The 25,090-nt window shown below is 44.2% G+C and overlaps 1 protein-coding gene across 1 annotated transcript in view; it reads left to right on the top strand.

The window, feature by feature from the left end:
* The window catches only part of amph (amphiphysin), a 254,448-nt gene that overhangs the window by 75,831 nt on the left and 153,527 nt on the right, over positions 1-25,090 (top strand). Inside the window, exons 5-6 of the mRNA XM_056293150.1 lie at positions 17,667-17,762; positions 18,265-18,372. Coding sequence (XP_056149125.1) covers positions 17,667-17,762; positions 18,265-18,372 — 204 coding nt within the window. The remainder of the gene's footprint in view (positions 1-17,666; positions 17,763-18,264; positions 18,373-25,090) is intronic.

Genomic DNA, 25,090 nt, shown 5'->3' on the forward strand with positions numbered 1-25,090 from the left:
TATGTTGTGAAATGAATAGAAAATAGAGTCAAGACATTGACAAGGTTAGAAATAATGATTTGTATTTGAAATAAGATTTTTTTTACATCAAACTTTGCTTTCGTTAAAGAATCCTCCATTTGTAGCAATTACAGCATTGCAGACCTTTGGCATTCTAGCTGTTAATTTGTTGAGGTAATCTGGAGAAATTGCACCCCACGCTTCCAGAAGCAGCTCCCACAAGTTGGATTGGTTGGATGGGCACTTCTTTGAGCAGATTGAGTTTCTGGAGCATCACATTTGTGGGGTCAATTAAACGCTCAAAATGGCCAGAAAAAGAGAACTTTCATCTGAAACTCGACAGTCTATTCTTGTTCTTAGAAATGAAGGCTATTCCATGCGAGAAATTGCTAAGAAATTGAAGATTTCCTACACCGGTGTGTACTACTCCCTTCAGAGGACAGCACACACAGGCTCTAACCAGAGTAGAAAAAGAAGTGGGAGGCCGCGTTGCACAACTGAGCAAGAAGATAAGTACATTAGAGTCTCTAGTTTGAGAAACAGACGCCTCACAGGTCCCCAACTGGCATCTTCATTAAATAGTACCTGTTAGAGCCTGTTTGTGCTGTCCTCTGAAGGGAGTAGTACACACCGGTGTAGGAAATCTTCAATTTCTTAGCAATTTCTCGCATGGAATAGCCTTCATTTCTAAGAACAAGAATAGACTGTCGAGTTTCAGATGAAAGTTCTCTTTTTCTGGCCATTTTGAGCGTTTAATTGACCCCACAAATGTGATGCTCCAGAAACTCAATCTGCTCAAAGAAGTGCCCATCCAACCAATCCAACTTGTGGGAGCTGCTTCTGGAAGCGTGGGGTGCAATTTCTCCAGATTACCTCAACAAATTAACAGCTAGAATGCCAAAGGTCTGCAATGCTGTAATTGCTACAAATGGAGGATTCTTTAACGAAAGCAAAGTTTGATGTAAAAAAAATCTTATTTCAAATACAAATCACTATTTCTAACCTTGTCAATGTCTTGACTCTATTTTCTATTCATTTCACAACATATGGTGGTGAATAAGTGTGACTTTTCATGGAAAACACAAAATTGATTGGGTGATCCCAAACTTTTGAACGGTAGTGTATGTGTTCTTGTAGTTTTTGGGTATGTTTTTTTTCGCTTTGTATTGCACTGCTGTGGAGTGGGAGAAGCGTACATTAAATGAAATGATAAATAAAGTGTTCCTGATTCCTGATGGCAATGGAAATGTATTATATAAATGCGTATAATTTGGCCAAGAGGTGAAATATAGAGGAAAGTAGAGGGCTAAGAGCTGAGCCCTGAGGTACACCATATTTAACGTCAGAGAATGTTGATGTAATATTACTATAGCAGACACAATGTGTTCTTCCAGATAAGTAGGACTTAAGCCAAGAGAGTGCAAATCCAGAGACACCAAAATTACAATTTAATCTGTGTAATAGTATACATTCATCAGTTGTGTCAAAGGCTGCACTGAGGTCCAGTAGTAGAAGCACAGAAGTGGAATCAGGGTCCATACCTAGTAGTAGATCGTTCACCACTCCGGTGAGAGCAGTTTCAGTGGAGTGACAGGCCCTGAAAGCCAATTGACTAGGTTCATAAAGATGGTTTTCTTCAATATGGATCGAAAGTTGTTGATACACAACTCTCTCTAGTACTTTAGGAAAGAATGGAAGATTTAGAGACTGGTCGATAGTTATTAAGAGACCCTGGATTGAGGGGCATTTTTTTTTCATGGTTTTGGATTTCCCCCCCCTTTTTCTTCCCAGTTGTATCCGCACAATTACCCCACTCTTCTGAGCCTTACCGGTCAATGTTCCACCCCCTCTACCAATCTGGGGAGGGCTGCAGACTACCGCATGCCTCATCTAATACATGTGGAGTCGCCAGCTGCTTCTTTTCACCTGACAGTGAGGAGTTAAGCTGAATATGGAGCTGCCAGGGAAGAGGAAAAGAGGAAGGCCAACGAGGAGGTTTATGGATGTGGTAAGGGAGGACATGCAGGTGGCTGGTGTGACAGAGGAAGATGCAGAGGACAGGAAGAAATGGACATGGATGACCCGCTGTGGCGACCCCTAACGGGAGCAGCCAAAAGTAGTTGTAGTATTGAGGAGTTAAGCCAGGGGGACGTAGCACATGGGGGGATCACGCTATTCCCCCCAGTTCCCCCTCCTCTCTGAACAGGCACCCCAATCAACCAGAGGAGGTGCTAGTGCAGCGACCAGGACACACACCCTCATCCGGCTTCCCACCCGCAGACACGGCCAATTATATTTGTGGGGATGCCTGACCAAGCCGGAGGCAACATGGGGATTCGAACCGGGATCGCCATGTTGGTAGGCAATGGAATAGACCACTACACTACCCAGACTCCCCATGAGGTGTGGTTTTTGAAGTAGAGGTTTGACCACAGCTGTCTAAAAAAAACTGCTGGGAACAGTGCCAGTAATAAGTGATACATTAACAATGTCTGGCATTGTAGTTCCCAGGAAAGGCCAGAGGTCTTTAAAAAGTTTTGCTGGTAAGGGGTCAAGTAGGCCAGCAGTTGGTTTAGAAGCTGACATGAGCTTAGTTAAAGTATCAAGAGAGGTAGTCTCAAAAGCTGTAGTTATGATCAGCAGAGGGGGTGGAACAGTGGTTGGGACGGCTTGGAAGAGTGGGGTAATTGGCCGGATACAATTGGGGGGGAAAAGGGGAATTAAAACATTTGTAATAACCAGGGCTATCAGTGATTCATTTTTATAGATATGAATTTGGTAAGAGGATCTGCAGGAGTAGCTGAAGTTGAAGATTTTGTTTATCTCATCAACCTTGTTGCAGAAAATGTCTAGAAACTTATGGGCCATGAATGGTGAGCAGCTAATAGATGGCTGCTTTTTAGTAAGTTTAGATACAGTGTCAAAGAGAAATCTGGGGTTAAGTTTATTAATATTGATTAAGTGAGGAGATATGCTGTTTTTGCTGCAGATATCAGAATCAATCAGAATCAGAATACATTATTCATCCCCGAGGAGAAATTGAGTTCTATTACAGACACTCATGCTCTAATAACTAAAAACTAACAAGATACAAGATAAGACAATAGAAACAGAAAAAAATAGAAATGAAAGATAAATAAGGAATAGAAATACTGCACTACCGCAGCACACAACAAGCAGCACAAACAAAACCCGACAATGACCATTAACTCAGAGTGTCTGACAGTCTGAATCTGAGGGAGGACTTGTAAAGTTTGATGGCTACAGGCCATTTCAGCAGAATGAGTCTATTACTATAAGTACTCCTGTGCCCAACCAGCATGTCATGGAGTGGGTGGGAGACATTGTCCATGATGGCATGTATTTTCAACAGCGTCCTCTCAGAAACCACCGCCAGAGAATCCAGTTCCACCCTCACAACGTCACCGGCCTTGCGGATCATTTTATTGAGCCCGTATGCATCCGCTACCCTCAACCTGCTGCCCCAACACACAACAGCAAACAGGAGAGCACTGGCCACCACAGACTCATACCATCCTGAGCATTGTCTGGCAGATATTGAAGGACCTCAGTCTCCTCAAAAAGTAGAGACGGCTCTGTCCCTTCTTGTAGAGGGCATCAGTGTTCTTAGCCCAGTCCAGTTTGTCTATATACACCCCCAGGTACTTATAGTATCCCATGGTGTCCACGCTGACCCCCTGGATGGAGACAGGAGTCACTGGTGTCATGTCCCTCCTCAGGTCAACAACCAGCTCCTTTGTCTTAGTCACATTGAGCTGCAGGTGGTTCCACTCACACCATGTGACAAAGTTTCCCGCCACAGCCCTGTACTCAGCCTCCTCGCCATTACTGATGCATCTGACTAGCAGAGTCATCAGAGAACTTCTGAAGATGGCAGGACTCTGTGTGGTAGTTGAAGTTCGTGGTGTAGAGGGTGAAAAGGAAGGGAGACAGGACTGTCCCTGCAGAGCCCCAGTGTTGCTGACCACTCTGTCTGACATACAGTGTTGCAAGTGCACATACTGTGGTCTACCAGTAAGGTAGTCAACAACCCAGGACACAAGGGGGGCATCTACCTGCATTGCTGTCAGCTTCTCACCCAGTAGAGCTGGCTGGATGGTGTTGAAGGCACTGGAAAAGTCAAAGATCATGACCCTCACAGTGCTTGCTGGCTTATCCAGGTGGGCGAAGGCATGGTTAAGCAGGAAAATGATGGCATCCTCAACACCCAGTCAGAGTTAGTAGGTGAACTGGAGGGGGTCTAAGTGTGGCTTGACCATGGGCTGAAGCTGCTCCAGATAAAGCATGTTTATATTTCAATAAACACTCATGCCACGATAGGTAAAAATCTTCCAATTTTGATTTTCGCCATTTACGTTCCAGTCTCCTGCAGGCCCACAAAGGAGCATGTGTCTCATTGTTAAACCAGGGTGTAGGCCTCTTTACTCACCTAGCTGTGGTAGTGAGAGGTGCAACTGAATCGAGGATACTAGAAAGGGCCACATTTAAGTCACTAGTTAACTTTTCAACATAGTCAGTTACCACAGTGAAAGGAGCCAAGATTTCAGGCAGCTGCTGGCCAAATGCAACTGCAGTGGATGGACCAATTTGGTGAGTGGCAATTACATCTGTGCTGACATTAACTGGACAGGCCAATAATGCTTCAAATTTGATGAGAAAATGATCAGACACAGCAGATGTGGTTGGTAAGACATTCAGCTCAGAAACAGCTATTCCTTTAGATAAAACCAAATCAAGGGTATTACCACTGCAATGATTCAACCCTTGAACACACCGAGTGAACCCAAAAGCATCAACTAGTGCCAGAAAGGCTTTACTTAGAGGATCAGCAGCCTTATTCAGATGACTATTGAAATCACCAAGAATTATAATCTCATCAGAGTGAATAACAAGGCCTGAGACAAATTCTTCAAGAAATAACGAGTAACAGCCAGGAGGCCGATAGAGTATCACAATCAGGACTGAGCCGAGTCTATTCATGGCTGAGGGAGGTGGACCAAGAATAAGAGACTCAAAAGACTGGAATTTAGACTCAAGTCTAGAAGTCAGATTGAAAAGAGATTTATATATTAAGGCAACACCCCCACCTTGTTTATTTGCCCGAGCTACATGGGCATAAGTATAGTCGGGTGGGGAAGCTTCATTTAAGGGAAGGAAAACATTTGGTTTCAGCCATGTTTCACATAACCCAGTCATATCAAATCTATGTTGAAGAATCAGAGCATTTATTAGTAAGGCTTTGGTAGACAGTGATCTGATATTTATGAAACCAAATTTAAGCATCTTGTGGAAGAGATCAGTAGTAAGCAGAACTTTAGAGCTACCAATAGGTGCCATGAGGATTGCAGTGACTTGTACATTGGGGAAACTAAACAGACGCTTGTCAAGAGGATGACACAACACAGGAGAGCTAACACGTTAGGCCAGGACTCCACAATCTGCACCATCTATAGGCCAGTGGCCACTCTTTCAAGGATGAGGATGTGCACATTCTTGATAGGGAGGAACACTGGTTTGAACGGGGAGTCAAAGAGGCCATCTGTGTGAAGAGGGAACGACCATCCCTGAACCAAGTGTGGGGGCTAAGATTAGATCTGTCACCATCTTACAATGCTGTGATTGAAACTATTCCCCAGTCCTCTGTGACTAGTACACATGGCCACCGAAACTCTAGTTCAGGGGTGGGCAGTGTTATCCAGAAAGGGCCAGTGTAGGTGAAGGTTTTTGTTCCAACCAACAGTTACACACCTGTGTCTCCTGATCAAGTTCCTCAGCAAAGACTACTGGTTGATTAGTGGGATCTGGTGTGTAATTGCTGGGTGGAACAGAAATCTTCACCCACACTGGCCCTTTCTGGATAAGCTTGTCCACCCCTGCTCTAGTTAATGGGCACACCCATTTTTGATCATGAAACTGGTCGTTCGTTTCGGTTGTTATACATCTGTCACTATCTTACAATACCAATCCTCCGTGAATAGTACACATGATCAGTGGTCACGCCCATATTTGCATATGAAACTGATCATTGGTTTCGGTTGTTAGCCCCTGTATTGTTTATAAAGGTTCGGACACCTGCAGTCAGTTTAGACTGAAGATGTCACTGAGTTGAGTGATGAAACTTATCCCAATAAATAGTGTGTCCACATGAACTGATTCAACCTTCTTTGATGTTTGGTTCTGTGGTGACAGGCATGGATGCAAGTCCATGAATACTGGGATAGCATCCAGCACTTTACCTGTGCCCTTGTCCATAGGGTTATAGGTTGTGTCAGGAAAGGCATCCAACTTAACATTTTGCCAAATCAGTTTGCGGATTGACAAAGCCATACCAGATCGGTCAAGGCTCCATATCAGATTGATCAAGGCCCGGGTTAACAACAGCCGCCATTAGTTCTGTGCCCTCACAGGGTACCGATGAAAATTAAACATATAAACATTAGACTAACATATAAATAAAGTGTATACCAGCAGGCATGTGTGCAGCATATGTTGCAGAAAACACTGACAAACCATCCCAACACAATAGTTGACTGGAAAACGTTTGAATACAAAACCATGTGTGTAGAAATAGGTCTTAAAAACCAGACCTAATGAACTGATTAAGATTACAGAAGCGTTTGCTATCAAAGCTACAAGGTGTCAACCATGATCACTCCATTACACTCCATTACTTGAAGTTTAGATTTGTAGCAATAATTTTTAACCAAAAAAAAATGCATCTAGGTCTTAACAAAATAATTTACTGCCCCTGAGTGAATTTCTTGAAACACAATGAAATCTTTAACTTTCTAATGCAAACATAAATATATCTCTTGGCAGTAAGTCACAGAACGTTGAATCAGTTCATCTGGACACAATGTTAATTGAGAGAGAAACGTTTCATTACTGTCGGGGATACGTTTGCTATCCCCTCATCCGAGTCCGTTAATGTGAAGAAAAGACAGTCGAAACGTTTCTGGAGATAATTCCGCAGTTTATTATTTTGACAGATATCTGGAGACACAAACAGCCAATCCTCCCTATGTGTCTGTCTTTCTTTGTGTGTGAGCTTCTTTATATGCTAAACCTCCCTTGTTCATTCGTCACACATGGCCTTGAGCTTTCTTACCGACTTGTTTTACTTCTCTACAATATCCCTTCCGTCTGCATAACCTCCACTCTCTGTTAGCTATCCCCCGTTTGGGTAGGGAGGGTTCATCTTGTTTTGACGTGTCGTGCCTGCCTCAAGGGTCTCTCTGTTCCAGACTTCTTACCTCCTCTCGCTGGCCTTGGCTACACAAGCATTCCTATCTACATGTAGCAAGTAATATAATTCACATAATGACATTTAGTTAACCCACCATCGTTTGATATATATGGTTTATGGTTCCAATAATATTTTAAGTATTACATTAGTCATCTTTGTTTCATATTGGATGACACGGTGGCCCAGTGGTTAATGCTGTCGCCTCACAGCAAGAAGGTCCTGGGTTCGAACCCTGGGGTTGTCCAACCTTGGGGGTCATCCCAGGTCATCCTCTGTGTGGAGTTTTCATGTTCTCCCTGTGTCTTCGATGGGTTTCCTCCGGGTACTCCGGTTTCCTCCACCAAAAAAAAGAAAGAAAGAAAAAAAAGACATGCATGTTGGGGTTTATACTCCTGTCTGTGTTCCTGACCAAGGCATGGTAAGATGAACTGGATTTGGTCCCCGGGCGCTGCACAGCAGCTGCCCACTGCTCTTAGCTACACAGCTAGGATGGGTTAAATGCAGAGCAGAATTTCCCCACAGGGATCAATAAAGTATATCAAAATAAAAAAATTAAAAAAAAAATCTAAATGATCTCTTCAGTCTCAACTAACGGCAGGTATCACCAGGGAGGATGTGAAAAATGACAGGTTAGCCTTCTTAGACTGTGAAATTGCAATTGTTTATCAGCCAAGTTATGGGAAAGAGTAATAGAAGCTAGGTTAAGAGGAGAGGTGATGATCAGCGAGCAGCAGTATGGTTTCATGTCATGAAAGAGCACCACAGATGAGATGTTTACTTTGACAATGTTGATGGAGAAGTATAGAGAAGGCCAGAAGGCGTTACATTGTGTCTTTGTGGATTAGGAGAAAGTGTATGACAGGGTGCTGAGACAGGAGGTGTGGTATTGTATGAGGAAGTTGGGAGTTGCAGAGAAGTATGTAGGAGTGGTGCAGGATATGTATGAGGGAAGTGTGATAGTGGTGAGGTGTGTGGTTGGAATGACAGATGGGTTCAAGGTGGACGTGGGATTACTTCAAGGATCAGCTCTAAGCCCTTTCTTGTTTGCAGTGGTGATGGACAGGCTGACGGACGAGATCAGGTAGGAGTCTCTGTGGACTATGATGTTAGTGGATGACATTGTGATCAGTAACAATAGTAGGGTGCAGGTTGAGGAGAGCCTGGAGAGGTGGAGGTATGCACTGGAGAGAAGAGGAATGAAAGTCAGTAGGAGCAAGATGGAATACCTATGCATGAATGAAAGGGAGGACAGTGGAATGGTCAGGATGCAAGGAGTGGAGGTGACAAGGTGGGTGAGTTTAAATACTTGGGGTCAACTGTCCAAACTAACGGGGAGTGCAGTAGAGAGGTGAGGAAGAGAGTGCAGGCAGGGTGGAGTGGGTGGAGAAGAGTGTCAGGAGTGATTTGTGACAGAAGGGTACCAGCAAGAGTTAAAGGGAAGGTTTACAAGATGGTTGTGATACCAGCTATGTTATAAGGTTTGGAGACAGTGGTACTGATGAAAAGACAGGAGGTGGAGCTGGAGGTGGAAGAGTTGAAGATGATAAGATTTTCACTGGGAATGAAGAAGAAGAAGGACAGGATTTGGAACGAGTATATTAGAGGGACAGCTCAGGTTGGATGGTTTGGAGACAAAGCAAGAGAGACAAGATAGAGATGGTTTGGATGTGTGTGGAGGAGAGATGCTGGGTATATTAGGAGAAGGATGCTGAATATGGACCTGCCAGAGAAGAGGAAAAGAGTAAGGCCAAGGAGGAGGTTTATGGATGTGGTGAGACAGGACATGCAGGTGGCTGCTATGACGGAGGAAGACGCAGAGGACAGGAAGAAATGGAAACAGATGATCCGCTGTGGCGCCCCCTAATGGGAGTAGTTAACAGTAGTAGTAGATTATTGAGAATGCATAAAGACATGTTGCCTGAACCCATTTCTCCACTCCTCCCCTGAAATTTCGGATGCAGAAAGCCTTGCCCCATGGTCATGATGGTGCTTCTGTGTAGCTGTAGCTTGTTTTTCTTCAACCCTCTAGCAAGCTCAGGCTTAAGCAAACTGAAAGGGGTTCAGATCTGGCAATTCAAAAATAACTCAGCTGGTGTCTGGTCAGTTACAGGGTGGGATGTACTGAAATTTGCCAATCAGTGGCTGAGTAGCAAGGAAGCCTTACCATCCACTTCCGACACATCCTTCATTAGAGCTTGTTTTAGAATTTGTACTGACCTCTTTGCCACCCCATTTGATGCAGTGTGGTACGCAGATATGGTAATGTGTTTGATTCCTGTTCTCTCCAGGAACTGAGTAAACTTCTTTGACATCAGTTGCAGGCCATTATCTGATATCAGCTCTTCTGGTAATTCATAAGAAGCAAACAGGCCCCGCAGCACTTCAGTGGTGTTGTGAGAGGTGGTTGGAAGACATCGGAAAAACTTCTAACCACTTTGAATGGCTTTCTATGACAACTAAAAAGTACTTCTCCTCCTTCTCAGCAAAATTTATATGAATTCTTTGCCACATTTTTCTGGCCATCTCCAAGGGTGTAGCAGTGCCACTGCTGGCTTTTTCTATACAGCTTAGACAGAGCAACTTTGCACAAGTTCTTGAATTTCACCATGACAGCCTGGCCACCAGATATAGCTGTGGGCAAGAACCTTCATGCAGCAGATGCATGGATGCCCATGATGAAGGTCTTCCAGTAATCTCTGTTGATATACTGGGGGTATAATGAGTCATCAGCCCCAGAGTGGCATGGTGGTGCCGTGGTTAGCGCTGTCACCTCACAGCAAGAAGGTCCTGGGTTCGAACCCCAGGGTTGTCCAACCTTGGGGTCATCCCAGGTCATCCTCTGTGTGGAGTTTGCATGTTCTCCCCGTGTCTGAGGTGGGTTTTCTCCAGGTTCCCCCGATTTCCCTCACCATCAAAAAGACATGCACGTTAGGGTATATGCTTCTGTCTGTGTCCCTGACGAGGCATGGCAAGACGAACTGGGGTTGGTACCTGGGTGCTGCACGGCAGCTGCCCACTGCTCCTAGCTACACAGCTAGGATGGGTTAAATGCAGAGCATTCTTTCCCTACGGGGATCATTAAAGTATAACATCAAAAACAAACAAAACAAAAAAAAATAGAGAAAGCAGCCTTATTCTGCTCACAAATCCTGTCTACGTATGAAGTAAGGTCTCAGTGCTTCATCCTGCACATAACTAGGCCATCTGGTCATGGTGTAGCTCCACACCATGCTTTCTGAATACAAGATCTTTCAAAGTAGCTCTCAATGTCTTTGGCACACACTGGTAGTTCCTCCACAGTGAGAAGTAGAAGATACTTCCCTCTTCTGCTATGTTTTCCATCAAGGTTCGGGGTAGGAGTGACAAAGCATCAGCGTTTGCATGATCAACTGATATCCTGTATTCAGTTTTATAGTTGTATTCCAAGGGAATGAGAGCTCAGTATCGCATCCTCAATACTGCCAAAATTGGAACTGCTGATTTGGTCCCATTATGGCCAACAGTGGCTTGTGATCTGTGAGGAGTGTGATTTTTTTTTTTCACGTACAAATATCTGTGGAATATCTGTGGAATTTCTTAACTCAAAGGATGAGGGCAAGTGCCTCTTTTTCAATGTTGGCAGCATGGTGGTCCAATGGTTAGCACTGTGGCTTCACAGCAAAAAACTCCTGGGTTTGAACACCAGGCCATCCCAGGTCCTTTCTGTGTGGAGTTTGCATGTTCTCCCTGTGTCTGTGTGGGTTTCCTGTGGGTGTGCTGCTTTCCTCCCACCATCAAAGACATGTATGTTAGGGTTAATATTCCTGTCTGTGCCCCTGACCAAGACAATAGCAAAAAGAACTGGAGTTGGTCCCTGGGCGCTGCACTGCGGCTGCCCACTGCTCTTATACCATAGGATGAGTTAAATGCAGAGGATGTATTTCATGCTATGCTTGCTTACAATGACAAAGTTTCTCTTTTTAAATATTTGGGCGTAATTTCTTTCAACCTTGGTTATGTCTTTGATGCAAAAGCCACAAGTCTTTCTCACCATTTTCCTCTCTTCCGCTTCTGGTGTTGGAAGATGGTGGTGTGAATTCACATTTGCGGTGGCCTCACCCAGTACTGTCCATGCAGTGTCTTTGTCCATGTTTGCGTCTAAGTTTGGTCTTCGTTGGATGGCTGGGAAAGCTGGTGCTGGATCAGCTGGGAGAGCGGGGCAGGCTAAGCTAACTGCTAAGCCATGCAGACCGGCGGTTCCAACATTCATCCTGGCTGGCGTTCGTTGCCCTGGACAGTGATTTTTTTTCTAATTTAGTTTGGATATGTGTGTTAGTTTCGGTATGTGTGTTCTTGTAGTTTTTGTATGTGTTTTTGTATTTGGCTTTGTGTTGTACTGCTGTGGGCTGGGGGAAACGGCATTTTGTTTAATTTCATCTACACAAGTGCATGTAGTGAAATGACAAAGTGTGCCTGACTCCTGATTTTCCATGATATGAGAAATTAAAGCCCCCACTCCATAAGTTGATGTGTCACAGGTAATCTTCAGTGGCAGGCGTGTGTTATAGTGTACTAATACCTTGATCTGCTGCAGTAGTTGCTGAGCATCTTCAAATGCCTTAGCATATTTAGTAGTCCAAACCCACTCAGAATCTTTTCTCAACAGGTTATGCAAAGGCTGGAGTGAGTGGATGGGTGGTGGATGGGTTTTCCAGGAAAACGGCTGCAGTAGCTGAGAAGGCCAATGAAGGACCTCAGTTCTGTGATGTTTGTTGGCTTAGGTGCATTTGTTATGCCTGCCACTTTTTCTTCAGTGGGGTGTAGGTCATCCTAGTCAATGCAATGTCCCAGATACTGTACACAAATCTCTCAAGAAAATGGTATTTGCAAAGTTTCACTCTGACGCCATCTTTCTCCAGACATGTGAGCACCTCATACAGCCTTTTTAAATGCTCTTCCTCAGAGGAAGCAGTGATGAGGACATCATCCAAAAACATGTCACATGGTCCAGCCCTTGAAGAATCCGGTCCATAACATACTGAAAAATTGCCGGAGCACTTGAAACACCATAGCTGAGGTGGTGATACTTTTACAGGCCTTTGTGAGTGTTAGTAGTCAAATATTTCTCTGACTCCTCATCTAACTTCAGCTGCTGGTAGGCATGAGAAAAATCAAGTTTACTGCATGATGATCCTCCTGCTAAAGTAGCAAAAAAATCTACAGTTGTCACAGAAAAGTGAATTAGTTCATCTGGACACAACCTTTAGGGGTAGAACATTTCATCACTCATCCAAGTGACTTCACCAGTCTCAACTGACTGCAAGTATCCTCAGCCTTATAAATAGCACAGTTGCATAATTAACGAAACCAACGATTTGTTTCATATGCAAATTGGCATGATCATTAACTAGAGTTACAATGGCCATGTGTACTATTCAGAGAGGATCGGGTAATAGTTGCATCACAGCATTGTAAGATGGTGACAGATGTACTCTTAGCCCCCCCCCCCCAGTCCAGGGATGGTTGTTCCCTCTTCACATAGATGGCCTCTTTGACTCCCCATTCAAACCAGCGTTCCTCCCTTTCAAGGATGTGCACATCCTCGTCCTTGAAAGAGTGGCCACTGGCCTGTAGATGGTGTAGAGTGTAGAGTCCTGGCCTGGCATGTTAGCTCTCCTGTGTTGTTCCATCCTCTTGGCCAGCATCTGATTGGTTTCCCCGATGATGGTGGCAGGGAGCACAAACACAATGGCTTTGTGCTGCTCTTACTGGTGCTTCTTGTTGTTATTGACTATTAAATTCTCCCCAGTTAAGGAAATGAGGGCAAGCATTCTCTACAATCGCCAAGAACTTTTAAAGATCGGCACGGACTGTACAGAACATTAATTCAACTCAAAAATAATGCTGCAGGAGATTCTCAGACCACTGGGTCTAACGTGGATCCCTATCCCCAGGGAGGTGATGCAGGCGGCACAAGGAGAGGAAACAGAAACAGGGTAAGCAAGCTGGTTTGCTAGCCCAGCTAAGGGTTCCTCCATACAAATCTCCTCTCCCTAGTTTTTCTCATGAATGTAAGATCACTTGCCAACAAAATGGATGAGCTCAGACATAGTATCGCTACACAGAGAATTGCAAAGGACTGCTGTGTTCTGATTTGAATGGCGACTTGGCTGAATCACAACATACCGGCTGCTGCAGTTGAGCTAGCAGGCTGCTTGCTCCATCGCACCGACAGAACATCTGACTCTGGTAAGAAATCAGGCGGTGGACTTTGTGCTTACATAAATGAAGCGTGGTGCACAAACATGACCATAATCAATAAATTCTGCTCTCCAGACCTGGAATATCTAATGCTTAATTGCTGACAGTTTCACTTACCCAGGGAAAATACAGTTGTTGTTGTCATAGCCTTATACATACCACCATAGGCTAATGCTAATCTAGTGTTTGGACACATGTGTGATACCATCAGTAAACAACAGAACACACACTCTGATGGAGTTTTCATCATTGCTGGGGACTTCAAGCAGACGAACCTCAGAAATGTCCTTCCCAGATTTTATCAACATGTCAAATGTACAACTAGGGGGAAAACACCTTACATCATGTCTATACTAACCCTAAGGATTCCTACAGGGGCATATCCCACCTCCACTTTGGACAGTCAGACCACCTCTCTTTGTTTCTGGTCCCAGCACACAAAGCCCTTGCTATCAGTGCTAAGCTGACCAGCAGGACAGTTAAAGTTTGGCCTGAGGGAGCCATTTCTCAACTCCAAGACTGAGTTGAACACACAGAATGGAGTATATTTGCCCATCAGACAGACCTGGAGGGATACACTTCATCTGTATTATCATACATTAACTGCTGTATGGACAATGTCACTGTTAGAAAAAGGATCCGAGTGTACCCAAATGAGAAACCACGGCTGAACAGCGAAGTCAAATGGCTGCTGAGGACAAGAGACACGGCTTTTAAATCAGGAGACACTTCAGCCTACGGCGTCACCAGAGTGAACCTTAAGAGAGGTGTTAGATCTGCAAAACACAACTACAAACTATGAATAGAGGAGGGCTTCAACAGTAACTCCAACCCACAGAGGGTGTGGCAAGGCATCCAGGCCATCACAGGTTATGAAAAGGTAAATAACACAGCATACATCAGCCAACAACACTGCCGACCTAGAGGTGGAACTTAACTTTTTTGCTCGGTTTGACAAAGACAATAACCAATCTCCAGTTAGTTCAAACTGCTGGGAGACCCACAGACCCTTTCTCACACTCCAGAGGTACGGCGGACCCTCCGCAGCATCACCACATGCAAAGCAGTGGGGCCTGATGGTGTACAAGGACGTGCACTCCACGCCTGTGCTGACCAGCTAGCAGGGGTATTCACACATATTTTCAAATTCCCTCTAGCCTTATGCACAGTCCCCGCATCCCTCAAATCCAGCACCATTGTGTCCATTCCCAAAAAACCTGTGGTAACCTGTCCAATGACTATCAGCCAGTCGCGCTCACTCCTGTCATTTCAAAATGCTTTGAATGATTGGTACTCACCCACACCAAAGACACTGTCCGAGCTGATCTAGACCAACACTAGTTTGCCTACCGGGCAAACAGACTGACTGAAGACACCATTTGTGTGGCTCTAGATACAGCCCTCTCTCACCTGGAAAGACACAACACCTACATCAGGATGCTCTTTGTTGATTACAGCTCTGCGTTTAACACCATCATACTAAACAAGCTGGCCGACAAACTCCACAAACTAGGACTAACTCCCTCCATATGCAATTGGATACTGGCCTTCCTCATCAACCGCCCCCAGACTGTAACACTGGGCAAGCACACATCTTCCACCCTCATCCTGAGCACCAGCATCTCCCAGCATTGTGTTCTGAGCCCCCTCCTTTATGCACTGTTCACACATGACTGCCAACCCATCCACAACTCAAACACTATTGTTAAGTTTGCGGATGATACGATAGTCATCAGGCTCATGTCAGACAATGATGAAGCAGCATACAGGGAGGATGTTCAGAACCTGATAACATGGTGTGCTAACAACAGCCTGGTCTTAAACATCAAAAAGACCAAGGAGATTATCGTGGACATTAGGGCCTCCAAGAATATTACACTCAGTCCTGTCCACATCAACACAGAGGCTGTGGAGAGAGTCCCCAGCTCCAGGTTCCTGGGACTCACCATCACAGAGGATCTCTCCTGGGCTGACAATGCCTCAGCAGTGGTGGGTAAGGCACAACAATGCCTTTATTTATTGTGAAGGCTACGGCTAAGGAGAGCCAACCTCCCCCCAAAACTGCTTGTCAACTTTTATAGATGCTTCATCGAGAGCATCCTAACAAACTGCATGACAACCGGGTACAGCAGTGGTAGAGTGACTTGCTGTGTCTTTTACTGTACTGGTATCATTATTTACCAGTGTCTCATACTGTACTGGTATCATTCTTTACCGGTACAGTACTGTCCTGGTAAATAATGATACTTAACAATGACCAGTGGTAGAGTGACTTGCTGTGTCTCATACTGTACTGGTATCATTATTTACAGTCTCATACTGTACTGATAAATAATAATACTAGGACAGTATGAGACACAGCAAGTCACTCTACCACTGGTCATTGTTAAGTATCATTATTTACCAGTACAGTATGAGTCTCATACTGTACTGGTATCATTATTGACAATTGAACAGTGATACTCCGACCCGAGCATGATCACAGCTTTAACCTGAAAGCTGGCTTTAAGGGAAACGGGTGAGGTTTGTCTGGCATTATTCATCAGATACCACTGATCTTGTCACAGTTTGAGGTAGTAGAGTATACTGCATACACTCCAAGAAGATCAGCGTCATCATCTCCTCTAAATGCATTTCCCTCGGTTTCCATATACTGAGTTTGAGACGTGACTTTTCCCTTTTTGCAAGCGCAAGCAATGTGTCCAGTTTTGGAGTAGGCATGACACTTTCATTTTTAAACCTGCAGTCATGTGCTGAGTGTTTTCTGCCACAACAATAGTATGTTTGCAGGCAGCACCCCAGTGTCTCTTTTAATTCACTTTTGCCCCTTTGCTGTTATTATTTTATTGACTGAAATGTCCTTTCCCCCATCTTTCAGAAAAAGTGTGATCACTGGACAGGGCATTTACCTGGTGAGGCGCACTGTGTCCGGAAAACTCAACTGTATTTTTGACACAACCTCCATTGATACTGCAGTCAGACAGGCCTGCCGAAAAGTGAGATCATTTTCGAGCAGTAAACCCGTGCTGCACAGCATCAGAAAGCAGTCTACTTACAAAACCATCTGTCAGGGCATCGTCCAAGTACTGCCCAAAACTGCAGGTTGATGACAGCTGCTTTAAAGCCACAACATAATCAGAAACAGATTCCCCTTCTTTCTGGTGACATTTCTGAAAACACAGATGTTCAGCTATCACAACTGGTGCTGGCGTATGATGCATACTCAGTGCTTTCATCAGGTCAACATATTGCAAATGACTTGGGACTGTCTGAGACACTAGATTCTTTAGCAGCTTATAAGTGTCCGACTCCCAGTCATGGAAAGAAACATGCATACCTTCTTGTCATCTTCAACATCATTTGCCAACATCCAGTGTCCCAGATGCTCCAGTTATTAATCAACATCCTCCTTTGACTCATTGTATTCATCCACACCACCCACTTGCATGACCATGTTAGTCTGTCTGATGCTAACTGGTAGCCCGACACATGCCTGGTTCCTTCACAAAACATGTGTTTTGTTTTCGGTTTCTTGTACAGTCTTTACACACAGCAGTATTGTTTAATATCCTCGTCGCTGTTTGTAATACACTGGGCCAGCTCTCAGTAGTCAGGTGAGAGAGATGAACTCAACACACATCTTTCCATGGAGAACTCAGGAAACAAGACTACACAACAGGTTGCAGCGAGGCTAGGCATACACAGACTATGTTATGTGCTGGCCAACAATAAAGTAACATCACAGCCACATTTGCTATTAAATCCACAAGGTGACAACCAAGTCATTACAATTACAAATGTATCTAAAGCAGTGAAATGCACAGAAAGTAGAACAATCATAGTTATCAATCAAGTCATAAGTCTGGATAGGACCGGTGCAAGTGCTGTGCCAGGCTCTTCCAGGTCACAAGCCAAACAGCAAGATGTCCTGCAGAATGTCTATAGATGGGAAAGAAGCGCACCCACATATGCTCCGTGATGCTGGGTTCGAAGGCCAGACTTGTAGCTGGAGAAGAAACCTGGTGTTTATGTTAAATGTTGGGATATCACATGTCATGTTGCTTGGTTGGCAAGTGCAGTATCTTGATATTAGAAGTTCAAATGACTAAACAGGAGAAAATAAAGCTTTTTTTTACATTTTATTTGTTTTTAACTGTAGGACTGTGATGCGTTGTGGGAAGACTTCCATAATAAGTTAGTGGACTCCACTCTTCTCAACCTGGATGCCTACCTGCAGCAGTTCCCAGATCTCAAGGTACTTTTTTTTCTTGTCAAGCTATACCATGCATCTCCCTTGTTCTAGTCACATTGATAGCAGCAGTAACTATTGAATCCAAGAGATGATGTGGGTGGAATCCTCCAACTCTTCCCACTACCAGTGCCTCACAGCTCCTACTTCTTCATCTGTAAGCCCATCACTGGTCTGTTTTGGCAGCAATATTTGTTTTTGGACAATGAACTGCAAAGATTGATAAACTCCATATATGATCAAATATGACATTTGATTTGGGGTTGCCAACCTATACATTAAACTGTAAACACATGGGGAAAAAGAGAAAAGATAAAGTAGAAGTTGAGTAGACAGGAAAAGTCAAGATGCTTTGAAAGTTCATGATGGTTTCAAATTTCACCTAGAAAGGACTCGGAGGTGAGAAGAGTGGGAGGAGTTGAAGGTATCCTCAAGTTTTCTTCAAGACATTTGTAACTGAACCTTCTGACTCTTGAATCTAATTGGTGATTGGTTGTTCTCCTGTCAGAACCGGGTGGCCAAACGCAGCCGGAAGTTGATTGACTTTGACAGTGCTCGGCACCACGTGGAAACACTGCAGGCCTCTGGAATCAGAAATGACCGGAAAGTGATAAAGGTCAGTTGTCAATAAGGTTACTGAAGGAATACCCTCTTGAACAGTCTCTTGAACAGTCTTATTTACCCCCCTCCCTATTTTCTCCCCAATTGAATTGAATTTTTGGCCAACTATCCCACCCTTCCAAGCCATCCCGGTCACTGCTCCACCCCCTCTGCTGATCCGGGGAGGGCTGCAGACTACCACATGCCTCCTCTGATACATGTGGAGTTGCCAGCCGCTTCTTTTCACCTGACAGTGAGGACTTTCACCAGGGAAACTTAGCATGTGGGGGGATCACACTATTCCCCCCAGTTCCCCCTCCCCCCCAAAGAGGCACCCCGATCGACCAGAGGAGGCACTAATGCAGCGACTAGGACACATACCCACATCCAGCTTTATTCTTGGAAACATCCGTCTCAGATAGCGAAATCCATCATCTTCTTTGTTCATTGCTTTCACAAAAATGTTCATCAACCCGAGTTTTATATGAAGAGGAGGCAGAAATATCTTTGTTGGGCTGACAAGTGGTTTTTGTGCCACACTTTTCTGACCTGGAACGAAATGCATATGGAGTGGCCAGTTCTTCTTAATGTAATGTGACTGTTTAGCACGGCTATCCTATTCACAAAGGAGACAACTGTACTTTTTATATCTGCGCTGCATTCCTAGCAGCAGTGCCAATACTTTTAGATCACCACACATGTTCCAGTTGTAATTGTTGTACTGTATGTGTTTAAACAACAGTTCCATGTTATTGTAGGTTTCTTTCATGTGTACTACATAGCCAGTGGGTACAGAAGGGTGGACATTGCCATTCTGTAACAGGGCAACTTTGAGGCTTAACTTTGACGAATCTATAAAAAGATGCCATTATCATGCACATAACCCAAAGCCATGAACAAACCATCAATGTCAGTGCAGAAACAGAGGCTGTCAATCTGCATAAAGAAGTTTGTCAAATGTTCTTGATGGTTCTGAAAGATAGAAATTTTTGTACCTGGTGACAGAAAACCTTGCAATCTTGAACCAAGCATCATTCTCCTCCAACTTAAAAACAGCTAAGACCACTTACTATCAGAACAAAATCTGTGGCGCCACTGATGCTCGAAAAATGTTTTTTTTGTGTGCTTTTAACGCACTCCTCAATCCGCCTCCTTCTCTGACCTCCACTCTGCTCACTCCTGACATGTTCACCCTGTACTTTACTGATAAGGTTTCTTCCATCAGTAACCAGTTCTCTGAGCCTGACCAACTCTGTCTGCTGCTACCAGCTAACAGTGCCTCACTCACCTCATTCTCCCCCCTGACTGGGGAGGAAGTCTCCAAGCTTCTGCTGGACTCTACCCACTACCTGTCCGCTGGACCCGTTACCATCCAACCTCCTACAGACCATTTCCCCCACACTGAAGCCCACAGTCACACTCCACATCAACTCCTTGCTTAAAATGGGTGGGTTCCCCACCCAATTTAAGCAAGCTCGGGTCACCCCGCTGCTCAAAAAACCTACACTCAAACCAGCCCAGCCTATACATGTGTGCACCACAGCTATGTTGCTATTATACATGTATGCACCACCGGTATGTTGCTACTATACATGTATGCACCACAGGCATGTTGCTACTATACATGTGTGCACCACAGGTATGTTGCTACTAGACATGTGTGCACCACAGGTATGTTGCTACTAGACATGTGTGCACCACAGGTATGTTGCTATGATACATGTGTGCACCACAGGTATGTTGCTACGATACGTGTATGCACCACAGGTATGTTGCTACTAGACATGTGTGCACCACAGGTATGTTGCTACTAGACATGTGTGCACCACATGTATGTTGCTACTATACATGTGTGCACCAACGGTATGTTGCTACTGTACGTCCATCTACCATATTCAGGCTGTGGACAATTCAGGATTCTAGCCAAACAATGATGTGATTGACTATTTAGGTGTCTTGTTGACTTTTCAGCTAAGGAGCTATCACTAACCATAGCTTGTTTCTTGCAGAATTCCCTCACTGAAAATTGTTACTAACTATGCCTCTTGAAAAATTTTAGTTTGTTTGTGATTTCACTCCAAAATTTTTTCGTGGTATTAGTTAATGTCAGGATTTCCACTAATACAGGATGGATAGGCACATCCGATTCGATGATGAGCATGTTTCATGTAGGCCTGGTGAGACTGTCAGGCTCAGACACACACATTGGTGTGCCGTTCATGTTTTACATTTTTTTGACTGACCCAGACATCACTATATCAGGATCAGAATCACTTTATTGGCCAAGTGTGCATGCACCCGAGGAATTTGACTTCGGTACACAGCAGCTTCTAGCATATGCACACATCACTCACACACACAAAAAGAAAACACATCAACAAACAAAAAGGAAAAAAAAACAGAAGAAATAAACGGAACAAGATATTGGAGGCAAGCATGTATGTGTGCACCACAGGTATGTTGCTACTATACATGTGTGCACCACAGCCATGTTGCTACTGTACATGTATGAACCACAGGTATGTTGCTACTAGACATGTGTGCACCACAGGTATGTTGCTACTAGACATGTGTGCACCACAGCCATGTTGCTACTATACATGTATGAACCACAGGTATGTTGCTACTAGACATGTGTGCACCACAGGTATGTTGCTATGATACATGTGTGCACCACAGCCATGTTGCTACTATACATGTATGAACCACAGGTATGTTGCTACTATACATGTGTGCACCACAGGTATGTTGCTAATATACAGTCTTGTTATGGCTGAGTAATCAACAACCTGTGCCCATATATTATGTCATACTGCCCATACACTATACCATAAACCACACCACAATTCCACAAGCCATCATGCCTGTATACAATAATATATACTCCCACTAATACCTAATACTACATCACACAATAATATATACTCCCACTAATACAACCACTACATCATACAATAATATATGCTACCACTAGATCATACAATAGTATATACTCCCACTATATTACACTGCATCATACAATAACATATACTACAACTACATCAAACAATAACATATACTCCCACTATATTACACTACATCATACAATAATATACACACCCACTAATACTACCACTACGTCATACAATAATATGTACTCCAACTAATACTACCACTGCATCATACAATATTATACACTCCCACTAATACTACCACTACCTCATACAATAATATATACTCCCACTAATACTACAAATACATCACACAATAATATATTACAGTACATTACAGTCAGTTAGCTGACGCTTTTATCCAAAGTGACTTACAATAAGTGCATTTAACGTAGGAAATCAGGAGAGCTACTAGTCATCAGAGGTCATAAGTGCATCTAAACAAGCATCTAAGAGCGAAACCAGTGCCAAAGTAAAAGCGCAAGAAAGACTTTTTTTTTAATGAGTGAGTACAATAAGTGCTAAGAACAAGTAACAGGGTAGTAGTTCTTAAAGAGGTGAGTTTTCAACCTGTGTCGAAAGATGGGCAGTGACTCCGCTGTCCTGACATCAGTGGGGAGTTCATTCCAGCACTGTGGGGCCAGGACAGAAAAGAGCCGTGACCGGGTCAACCGGCAGCAGGGGCCTCTGAGCGACGGGGCAACCAGGCGTCCCGAGGCAGTAGAGTGAAGTGGTCAGGCGGGGGTGTAGGGCTTGACCATGGCCTGGAGGAAGGAAGGAGCTTTTCGTTTCACTACCATGTAGGCTAGCACCAGGGTCTTCAACTGGATGCGAGCAGCTACTGGGAGCCAGTGTAGGGACATGAGAAGGGGAGTTGTGTGGGAGAACTAAGGGCAGCTGAACACCAGACAAGCTGCAGCTTTCTGAACAAGCTCCAGAGGTCTGATGACTGACGCCAGGATGCCAGCAAGGAGGGAGTTGCCATAGTCCAGCTGGGAGATGACCAGAGCCTGGATGAGCACCTGTGCCATCTCATCGGCGAGAAATGGGCAAATCCTCCTGATGTTATAGAGGAGAAATCTGCAGGAGCGAGCGACTGATGCAAAGTTTGCAGCAAACGACAGTCGGTCATCCAGGATTACACCCAGACTCCTTGCAGTCCGAGTTGGCGTCACCACGGTGTTGTCAATGGTGATGGCCAGGTCTTGGTGTGGGCCACCTTTCCCCGGGAGGAACATCAGCTCTGTCTTGTCCAGATTGAGCTTCAGGTGATGTGTCACCATCCACTTCGAGATGTCAGTCAAGCACACAGCAATGCGTGTCTCTACTTGTGTGTCAGACGGAGGAAAGGACAAGATCAGTTGGGTGTCATCGGCATTACAATGGTAAGAGAAGTCATGCGAGCGAATAACCGAACCCAGGGATGTCGTGTACAGGGAGAAAAGGAGAGGACCCAGAATCACACCCTGTGGAATGCCTGTAGTCGGGCTGCGAGGCTCTGACACAGAGGTGAGGGAGGGTGCAGAGGGTGGAATAGTGCAAGCAGCACTAACTGGGTGGTGAGAAAAGGAGGATCTGATGTTGTTTACCTTCTTGTCAAAGAAGTTAGCGAAGTCCTCAGGGAGAAGAGAGGAAGTAGGAGGAGGAGGTGGGGGTTGAAGAAGTGTAGCTAAGTTTTCCAAGAGTTTCTTAGGATTAGAGGCAGAGGATAGGATTTTAGAGTGATAGAAGGTAGCCTTAGCAGCAGAAAAGGAGGAGGAGAAAGTGGAAAGAAGAGATTGGAAGTTGAGAAGGTTCTCTGGGAATTTGCCTTTTCTCCATTTGCACTCTGCCACTCTAAGGCTCCGTCTGTCAGTATGTACTGAGTTGCACCGCCAAGGGGCAGGTGGAGTTGGGCGTGCAGGCCTGAAGGTGAGGGGACAGAGATTGTCCAGAGAAGATGAGAGGGTATAGTCCATGGGCCAGAGCCCAAAATTTCCTATTTCGGTACACTCAAGGTGGCAAAACTTACTTATAATTTTTGAAAGGATCCATGTCTGTAGATGATATTTTGGTATGATAACCATTCCTGATTGGCAGCTGTATCACAGTTATCAGCTCATGAAGTTAACCACCCGCTAAACTAAATTGCATTTTAGACGCTGGTGCATATCCTGGTTTAGCCTCATGGTCAGGACATTTTTCAATGTTCTATAATATTGTCTTTGGTATCATTTTAAAGGGGACCTTCTTAGCTTTCATTCAAGCCCTGTTGTGGATATTTCTCACAAATATAGAGGTCACTTGAGCTCTTCAACCCGTCAATAACACACATCTTTCTGCAATGTTCGCCTAAACTATATACTTTCTTTTAGCCCTGTGGCATCTAGGAATATCAGGGACACAAAACAGAAAAACTGGAATACTCACAGGACTGTAAAGATTCAGGAAATGTATAATATACCCATACTATTTCATTGTGTGAGGTGATTGTGAACCTTAAATTAGAATGGCATTATTACTAAGAAACTAACTAGACCAAAGCCAGTTAGTCCATGGGTCAGACCAGATATCGATATCACCCAAGGTGACACAACTTCACTGGTGCCATTTTATTTGATACACTAACAGAAGTAAAATAATACATGATAACCTCTCCAAATGAGCAGCTATTTCATTTTTCTTTCAGGAAACCTGTTTCTGTGCCTCTCACGATTGTGTATTTGCCCAGATTTTTACAAATATAGCATTTCAACACCCCTGGTACTGATTAGCCTAGCTTAAACTCTGGGACAGTTCTTAGTTGGCCAACAACCAAGGATAACCAGTACTGTGTACTTCCATTCATTGTGCTAAGCTAGGCTAACGTGCAGCCAGATAGCTTTCTACTAAACACATATAGAGGAAACTGGTGTCTATCTTCTTGTCTCACTCTGGAGAAGATTGTAAGCTAATTTCCCATAATGTTAGCATGTTCTTTTAATGTATATGTTAATATGATTAGTTAAAGTGGCTACGAGGAACTTTCATCTTGTGTTGATTTTAGCGGCCTCATGTGGACAAAATACAGCTGTTGCATAGCAACTAGGTAATGTATCTATTTGTGGCTATGTAAGATAAATAATGGTAATATGACGCTGGTGAAGCAAAGTAAACTTTGTTTTAGTAGTGTTCATACACCTAAGTTACATGTATTTGTTTGTATGTGGCAGGTGAAAACTGACTGAATATGGCCACTGGTGAACAAGCAAGTTTTTACCCAATACCAAAGCGCCCACGGGTGGAGTGCATTATCCACTGTTCTGATGATACAGATAAGCTGGTTTCACTACAAAGTGTCGACTCATGGAGAACTCTGCTCAGGGCAGCTCAGATACGAAATCATGCACCAGTTTTGAAACTGGCAAAAGACATTCCTGAGGGACAGATTCCAGCAATCTACTACCACAGAAAGTGTCGCAGTATCTTCACTATGAAGCAAATTCTTGATGGCCTCCTTGCAAAAGAAAAGAAAAGTTGTGTCTCTGCTGAAGAGAAACAATCTAAGAGAGTAGCTCGACATGCTCCAAGTACATCTAGGACTTATGATGTAGAGTGCATATTTTGTTAGAAAAACAGCAAATATTCCAAGAGACAGAATACGAGAGAAGTACTGGTGCAGTGTCGAGAACTGCGAGCTGATGCAAAGATCAGGAGTGCAGCCACAAAGAAAAGGGACAGCAGAATCCTTGCCATTGTGAGTAGAGACCTTGTAGCAGCTGAAGGGCACTACCACAGGTCATGCTATAGACTTTACACCAAAGAAGAGGTTTCCAAAGGAGAGGT

The sequence above is a fragment of the Lampris incognitus genome, chromosome 14 (genome assembly GCF_029633865.1).
Source record: "Lampris incognitus isolate fLamInc1 chromosome 14, fLamInc1.hap2, whole genome shotgun sequence".
In the NCBI taxonomy this organism is placed as follows: Eukaryota; Metazoa; Chordata; class Actinopteri; order Lampriformes; family Lampridae; genus Lampris; species Lampris incognitus.